Source organism: Trichechus manatus, unplaced genomic scaffold, assembly GCF_000243295.1.
Source record: "Trichechus manatus latirostris isolate Lorelei unplaced genomic scaffold, TriManLat1.0 scaffold00024, whole genome shotgun sequence".
NCBI classification, from domain to species: Eukaryota; Metazoa; Chordata; class Mammalia; order Sirenia; family Trichechidae; genus Trichechus; species Trichechus manatus.
In genome coordinates, this window is record NW_004443960.1 from 17,497,446 (window position 1) to 17,506,345 (window position 8,900).

The following is an 8,900-nucleotide window of genomic DNA, read 5'->3' on the forward strand; positions in this document are numbered from 1 at the left end:
CCTAGGCGGCTGAGATTTTGTGTGTTCTTGTGTCCAGTTTCCCCCAGCCCATTACTAAATCAATAACCCAGTCTCTGAAAACCACAGTCTGCAGGGGATGAAATCTACTACCATCAGGAGGGATGGAGAAATAAAGAATTCAAGCAAGAATTCGAGGAGATAAGTAAAAATGAAGGACACTTCTGCATGAGCCCCATATTAACTTCCTTTTGGCTGCTGTAACAAATAACCACAAACTTGGTGGCTTTAAGCAACACAGTTTTATCATCGTACAGTTCTGGAGGTCAGAAGTCCAGCATGGGCCTCACTAGGCTCAAAGTCAGGGTGTTAACAGGCTGCCTTCCCTTCTGTAGGCTCTAGGGGGGAATCTGATTTTTTGCCTTTTCCAGCTTCTAAAGGCCACCTGCATTCCTTGGCTCATGGCTCCTTTGTTTTCAAAGCCAGCAGTGGCAGGCTGAGTCTTGTCACATCAAGTCTCTCTGACAATGGCTCTTCTTCCTCCACATTCAAAGACCCTTGTGATTACACTGAGCCCACCCAGATAACCCAGGATAACCTCCTTATTTTAAGGTCAACTGATGAGCAGCCTTAACTCCATCTGCAATTTGACGGTAATTCCCCTTTGTCTTGTACAGTGGTCCCCCCTTACCTGCTGGGGATTTGTTCCAAGACCCCCAGTGGATGCTTGAAACCACAGACAGTACTGAACGCTATATACACTATGTTTTTTCCTATATATATACACTTCTGATAAAGTTTAATTTACAAATTAGGCACAGTAAGAGATTAACAATAATAATAAAATACAACAATTATAACAATATACTGTAATAAAAGTTATGTGAATGTGGTCGGTCTCTCTCCCTCAAAATAGCTTATTAAATGGAGAACTTTCACTTTTTCATTTAAAGGAAGCACTTTACGGCTTCTCTGTGGCATATCTGAATTGCCAGCATCACTACTCCTGTGCTTTGGAGCCATTAAGTAAAATAAGGATCATTTGAACACAAGCACTGCAATACCGTGACAGTCGATCTGATAACCGAGATGACTACCAAGTGATTGACGGGCCAGTAGCATATACAGCGTGGATACGCTAGACTAAGGGATGATTCACGTCCCAGGCAGGACAGCGCAAGATTACATCACGCTACTCAGAACGGTGCGCGATTTAAAACTTATGAATTGTTTAATTCTGGAATTTTCCATTTAATATTTTCAGACTGTAGGTAACTGAAATTGCAGAAAGCAAAACCAAGGATAAGGGGAGACGACTTGTAATCTAACATGTTTACAGGTTCCGGGGATTAGGATATAGACATCTTTGGCGTGGGGCATTGGTCTGCCTACCACAAGATCTAAATAATTGTAATAGTTTGTAAAATTGAATATACAGTTTCTGTTAGGGGAGAAATACATCTGTTTGGAAAAGTAGTTGTGATGGGCCTGTCTGGTTGTGGAAAGGCGGCCTCAGGGCAGAGCCTAACAGGCCAAGGCAGAGATAGCAGGAATTACCACAAGGAATACAGTGGGAAGAATAGTGAGGTGTGGGAGACAGCTCAAGAAGGGAGATTGTGCCGAAAGGACCTTGCCATAGAAAGGGGGTCAGCCAGTGAGAAATCCCTGAGAGAGATGGCAAACAGATTGGAGAACAGGGCTGTTAAATAGTCAACTCAGATCTCGGCTGTGTTTTATGCCAGACCTCCCCGAAATTCTGAGCAGAAACCGCAAAACTACCTTGTCCCATTGGAGACAGGCTATGTTCTACACATAGTCGAGACTTAAGAAGAACACGGGAAATCCAGGCAAGGAGTGACATGGAAAAACACGCCGACGGCTTGGGGAGGGCACTGGACATCGGAAAAGGAGGGGACGGGGGGGGCTCAAGCCAATGTTTAATTTACGAAGGACGTAGCCCCAGTTAACCCCAGAAGTACAGGCAGCAATTCTCCCCAGATTGCAGACTGCCTCTGGGTAGGGGCCTGGTGGTAGAGTGATGGTGGTCTGCACCCACCAAAGTGAAGAGACAGGGTTGGGTTCATTCTGGAGGATACTCAGCATCCTGTTGTTGGACTTGGCGGCCCAACCTTCTCTGGTTAGACCCTGCTCCAGGAGCAGACTTCACGAATTTCCTGTGTACTTAACAACAGTTTCCCTTGACCAAGTGGAACTCTTAGAAACATTATCCAAAAGAGCCAATGGTGATATATAGAGTTACAAAGTCAAGTCCTACTACAGAGACTACACTAAACGGCAGGAGGGGAAAGAAAGGCCTGACCATCACATTCCAATGACAGCTATCCATCACCAAGGCTTAGATGGGGGCAAGACAGTAGATAATCGACCGTCCACTTTCTGGAATCACCCTTGGGACACCTAAGTATCATCCCTCCCCACCACTTCCTGTGTCTTTTTAATTGTGCTTTTGGTTAAAGTTTACAGCTCAAGTTAACTTCTCATTCAGAATTTTATACACACATTATTTTGTGACATTGGTTGCAACCCCCACAATGCGATAGCATGCTCCTACTTTCCACCCCAGGTTCCTTGTGTCCATTTGTCCAGTTCCTGTCCTTTCCTGCCTTCTCATCCTGCTTTTGGACCGGGGCTACCCATTTAAATCTCGTATATTTGATTGCACTAAGAAGCACATTCCTCACGTGTTATTTTTTGTTTTATAGGCCTGTCTAATCTTTGTCTGAAAAGTGGGCTTCGGGAATGGTTTCAGTTTTGGGTTAGCAGAATGTCTGGGGACCATAGTTTTGGGGGTTCCTCCAGTCTCTGTCAGACCAATGAGTCTGGTCTTTTTATGTAAATTTGAGTTCTATATTTTTCGCCTGCTCTGTCCGGGACTCTTCTGTTGTGTTCCCTATCAGGGCAGTCGTTGGGGGTAGCTGGGCACCATTTAGTTCTTCTGATCTCAGGCTGGTGGAGTCTCTGGTTCATGTGGTCCTTTTACTCCTTTGGGCTAGTATTTTCCTTGTGTATTTGGTTTTCTTCATTCTCCTTTGCTCCAGGTGGGCTGGGACCAATAGATGTATCTTAGATGGCTACTCACAGGCTTTTAAGACCCCAGATGCTACTCACCAAAGTGGGATGTAGAACATTTTCTTCATGAACTGTTACGCCAGTTGACCTAGGTGTCCTCTAAGCAAGTGTAATCTTCTTGATGACCCAGGGCCCACTCACACTATAGTGTGATCTCTTGGCAAGATGAAAACTATTGGTTCCCTTTTACATGGAGTGGATTCCTATAGCGTTGATAAGGACAGCAGAGATTTATTCCCCTCAAAGGAGGAGGTGCCTTCCAACTCAAACGCAGAACCCTGCTCTAGGCCTTAGATGGCCTCTTCCATTATGCATCTCACTGCTGAATCCATGGAAGGCCAGATTCCTGTGTGGAGGGAAGTGGCCCAAATAGATTTCTTGCTAGCGCACACTAGCACACAATCTGTGCTGGTCAGGGGTCAGGGCCCAGGGAAGGACAGCCATCTGAGCGGCCTGGCTCACCTCTGCCCAGTTAGGGTAGTAGTGGAACCATGTTCATTTTGCCAGCATCCACTCATTTCTTCCTTCCCAAATGGCCTGATGGGATTCTCCCTCCGCCTGCCAGGGGCTGGTTCAAGAATGTGCATGTCACCCATTCTGAGCTACAAAAAGAGGCTTTTCTTCTTCTGGAATGTTCCTAGTGTCTTCATATGCTGCCTGGAATGGCTGGAGCCATTCTTCTGCCATCCTGATGAAGCCAACACTGAGGATGATGGAGCAGAGAGGAAAAGAATGTTTCCTTGGTGAACTGATGAACCAACACCTTACATCAGGACTTCTTGTCATGTGAGACATGGGATTTCCTGTTGAGGTCAGCCTGAGCTAGGATGTGTGTAGGAGTTGTGATGTGAAACTGACCCAATCAGAGCCTGTATTTTGGGATGCAGGATGCTAGGTGAACACATCACTCAGGTCACTGGACCTGGAGCTCTTCGAGGTTTGCTGGGGAGTCCAAGCTTGGAGACAATGAGAATCATTGTCCCCACAGTGATGAGGCCATTTCCTGTGTCATCCCCGTGCCTGTGCCTCCTTGCACTTGACCTCCACCACAGAAGTCACCTGTGCTTCTTTCTTGTGATCACAAAGAATAAGACATACCTGGGAATTTGCCACTGGCTCATTTGCAGGACTAAAAACCAAAAAAACCAAACCCATTGCCGTCAAGTGGATTCCAACTGGGCAATGGAACTACCCCATAGGGTTTCCAAGGCTGACATCCTTATGGAAGCAGACTGCCACATCTTTCTCCCATGGAGTGGTAGGTGGGTTCAAACCTCGATCCTTCAGTTAGCAGCCAAGTGCTTAACCACTGCACCACCAGGGCTCCTCTTTGGATGACTAACCACTCTAAAATGCCTTGCTGGGTCTAGTTAAAGCACAAAATAATTAAATCCAAGCCCAGCACTTTAGATCTGAACACAGGTGGGAAAGGCAAGATGGGTTTAGAGATGATACATTTCACATTTGCAGAGACCGTGCAGCCACACTGGCTCGGTAGCATTTCACAAGCCTGCAGCCACCCCAAGACAGGGGACAGGAAAATGAGCTTGCTCCTCCTCTTTTATCATTAATTCTACTTCCTGTTTGAAATTTAGACACATAATAAAACTAACTTTCTTAAACAAAAACATTTTAATCCCGAGTATTCCAGGTAATATTCCCTAGAGGGGACATGTCATAGTGAATAGGGACTTAGGGCTTGGCCTATAAATGTACACTTGGATTCACTGGTTGGATGACCGTAGGCAATTTTATTATTTCCTCCCTGAACCTCAGTTTCCTCATCTGTAAGATGGGAATAATAATAGCACCTATTTCACAGAATTATGAAGATTAAATACAGTAATGCAAGGAAAACACTTTAACACAGTGTCTGGCCCATACTAAACACTCAACAAACATTAAAAAACCAGTCACCATTGAATCAGTTCTGATTCATGGCGACCCCATGTGTGTCAGAGTAAAACTGTGCTCCATGAGGTTTTAAATGGCCGATTTTTTGGAAGCAGGTCACCAGGCCTTTCTTCCAAGGCGCCTCTGGGTAGACTTGAACCTCCAATCTTGGTTAGCAGCCAAGTGTGTTAACCATTTGCACCATCCAGAGACTCCCAACAAATGTTAGCTATCATTACTGATACATGCTGGTGTCTTCAAAGAGATGGAATGTTTAGCACGGAAAATAGCAGCTTTTAGCCACCCCGATGTTATTGACTCCTGAAACATGAGCTTCCCCCACCCCACTTCCTTCGAGTACATCAAGATAGTTGTCCTTAATCTTTGCAGCAGTTCAATTTGAGACAACTGTCAGGTAGCTTTCATCGGCATAACTGAATAAAAAAAGCAATTCTGGCTTTTTTTTCCCCCCTAAACAAGACCCAGCTGTTTAATTTTCAAACTTAATCGACTTGGAAGCATTCCTGTCAATATAAAAGCCTTTGCCTGGGGCTGTGGAGAAGCCGAGGCCAGCTCCCCGGTTGTACTTCCAGCTCATGGCCCGGTCATAGTCCTGCTGCAGGTTCTGCTGCAGGGCGTCAGCTGCCTTCTTGTTGAGCGCCATGTTGGGCCTTCCGATCATGCTAGGGGGACGTCTGAACGAAGGTGATAGATTTTTAAAGCCACCCATCAGTTTGAGGAATTTCAGTTTCTGGTCCTCGTTTTCAAAACCAGCAGTGTCCCACTGGCCAAACTTGGTTCCCTGTGTTAACAGAAAAGAAGGCAGTCATTTCTCTTAATCCCAAAGTGCTCTCCTTCCCCTCGCCAGCCCCAGCCTCACCAGGCAGGACTCAGCGGTTCTGTACCAGGTACACAACGAATGAGCACATCAGTGGATTGTCCTGTTTAATGCCAACAAGAGAGATACTGTTATTATTCCCGTTTTACTGATGAGGAAATGGAGGCTTACAGCTTCACTAGGGGCACAAGCCTCCCTAGTAATCCCACTGGAATTCCAAACTGGGTCTGGCCAACCCCAGACGCCACCTTTACATGCTGAGCTGCCTGTTTTCATTCTTCTCCCCTAACTCATGTCAAACAATACAGCACCCTTACCAGTGCTTGCCACATACCAGAATTGCCCATGCAGGAGAAAATGCCCAAGAGCCCCTTAGAGCAGTGGCCTAAGAAAAGACCCCACTCCCTCCCATGTCCATGCAAAAGCCAAGAAACCCTGCTCCCCAAGAAGATGGTGGTTTTGAAGTTAGGCAGCCACCGGTTCAAGCCCCACCTGTGTGATCCTGTGCCTTCATCTATAAAACGGGTGTAACGACCTCTCACAGGGCTTCGGTGAGGAGTAAATAGCTTCCATACCCAGGCCCAGAGCACAATGCTTGGCCCATTTTTAAGTCCTCATTAACTGGTAGTTCTTCCCACCCCACCACCATGCTTACTGTCCATCCCAGGGCTGACCTCCACGCTGCCTAGCAACTTTCCGCTTGCAAACCAAATGCCAGCCTAGTGGTATTTCTAGGTTGGCTTTGGGAGAACAGTAAGAACCAGTTGTTGCTACAGCTGCCCTGAGTGAACGGAGATGAATTCTCCCAGCTTCAGAGTGGCCCAGATGCAGGAATAATAAGCTCCCCACAACTACCATTTCTAGTGAGAGATCGCCTATGACAGTCTGCATGGTTCTGGGCACGGTGCTGCTAGCAGGCTGGCCGGGGGGCAGACATGTTGGTCTGGACTGAGCCGACTCTTCCAGGGGCCTTCACATGCCTCAATGCTGACGTGGTCCTAGGTCCTGGGAGGCAGCGCCACACCTAAAGTGTCCCCGGCACCTCCTGGTCCCTGCGCGCCAGAATCGCTGTTCTGCAGCCAGGTCCTTCCAAGAACAGTCTCCCAGGGCCAGGGCTCCGAATGACGCAGCCCTGTTTCTTGCCCACCTCACGCATTCAGGGCATCCTGTCAGCTCCCCTCAGCTCAGCAGGACACAGTAGGACAAAGACAAAGCCCCATGCCATACCCCACCTCACAGGGCCAGGTTGTGAGTCCCATTTTACAGATACGGAAACTGAGGCTCAGAAGGGGGAAGTTACTTGCCTCAAGTCTCACAACTACAAAGTGACAGAGCCAGGAATGGATGTCAGCGCTTTTGACCCAAATCAAGCGTTCTTTTCTGAACACCCTGAAGCCTTAAAACAGAGCCTCAGAGGCTAGCCTGCCTATTGTCCTCGGTTCTTCTCTGTCCCTCTCCCCCAAAGCCAATCTAGTCACAAGTCCTGTTGGCTGTGCCTCCACATCAATCCCGAAGCTGTTCCCTTCTCTCTAAACCCAGTGCCACCTCCCTAGGCCCCCAGCTTGCAGGGTGAGCCTTCTGATCCCTCCCCCACTGCCCCTGTCAAAGCCCTCCAGCAGCTGCCACCACACGCGGTACCAGCACAAGCTTCCCACCCGGGCCACAGTCCCACATCCCAGCCACTCTGCAACACTGGCCTTTACGGGCTGCTCCAAGCCTTTCCCCGCTTTGGGTTTCACACTCGCACCCCACCCCCCAGCCTTCTCAGGGCTGGCACCCCTTCACCCTTCAGTCTTTGTACAAAGTGTCACCTCCTCCTAGAAGCCTCCTTGCCCCCTCCCTGTCACTCCAGCCCGTTCTCCTGTTTCCTTTCTCCTAGCATTCTATCTGAACTGGTCTCTCTCTCCTTGTTTAGCATTCATTTCCCCACCACATCTCCTGCCCACTGGCACCGAAAGGCGGGCCCCATGACGAGGGATCCCTCAGGCCTCGTGCGCCTCCTCGTCCGCAGTGCCCAGCACAGCGCCCGGTGCACGGTGGGGCCGAGGAACAGACTGATGCTGCTCAGCTGAACAGCTACGGGGAGCTGCATGGACACAGCCAGCCTGGGAGTGGCGAGGCAGGCTGCCAACCTCAGAGCTGGCTACAAGGTGCTTGCACTGCACTCGCTCCTGTCCTATCCTCTCAGGCCTGGTCTGGAAATTTCCCTGCAAACTTATCTTAACGCCAGTCCTGAGCACATGCTGTCCGTACCCTCAGCGCAGCCTCCTCTGTTCCCACCAGCTTTCCAATGTACTGCAGCACACGCCACTCATCCAGAGACAGGAACCGAGGTCCAGGCTGCTTATCCCACTTGGCCAGAACACGGGAGGGAGGAGGGCAAGCGGCGGCCGTTCCAGAAGGAAGGGAATTAGCTTGGGACAAGCTCTGCTGCGGAAGGCCTGGACTAACTTGCTCTCCCACGACCCCTCTCCACCAGCAGCCAAGCTGTGATGCCAGGGGGGATGGGTCAGGCTGCTGAGCACGCCACCTCACAGAGCCCTCGTGTCAGACTTACCATCCACTTCTTGGTTTCGGAAGCTTCCGTCTTGCCCGACTCACGATCAATCTCTTCTTGTAAGGCCTTTCGCCTCACCTGAACAAGGGGGAGGAAAGAAAAGGGTTGGAAAGGAGCCACAGAAGTTCTCCTTTGAGCTTGAAACCCAGGACAGAGATGGGGCTGGGGATGGAGGGTGGCAGAAGAAAGAGGACCCCAGCTAGTCTCTGCTGCAAGTACAGTGTAATGCATTTGTCAAGAGCATCTTCTGAGCCTGTGGAGGGCTCCAGATCTTTGAGCTAAACTGGGCAGGTCTCGTTTATCCTGCAGCATGAAAAAGCCAGGGGTCCTCGAGAATGAATTTTCCTAGAAATCGAGGCTTGCCCACCTTCAGCATTACAACTTTTTTTGCTTTTAATAACCACTGCCTGAGGACCTGCCTTCTTGTACAGAGGACACTGTACACCTACTCGTCACTTACTATCTCGTTACCCAACATTTTGCATATGTGACAACAGTAAAAACTCTACTATCTGACTATCTTGTGCATTAACAACACACGTCCGGCAGTAACGAACACCGAAG

The 8,900-nt window shown here is 48.8% G+C and overlaps 1 protein-coding gene across 1 annotated transcript in view; it reads right to left on the reverse strand.

Moving 5' to 3' along the window:
* Positions 1-5,048: 5,048 nt before the first annotated feature.
* KNOP1 (lysine rich nucleolar protein 1) overlaps positions 5,049-8,900 on the reverse strand; it is an 11,662-nt gene continuing 7,810 nt past the window's right edge. Inside the window, exons 4-5 of the mRNA XM_004373300.2 lie at positions 8,337-8,414; positions 5,049-5,743 (exon numbers count right to left, since the gene is read on the reverse strand). Of these exons, the coding sequence (XP_004373357.1) occupies positions 5,432-5,743; positions 8,337-8,414 (390 nt within the window). The 3' untranslated portion in view covers positions 5,049-5,431. The remainder of the gene's footprint in view (positions 5,744-8,336; positions 8,415-8,900) is intronic.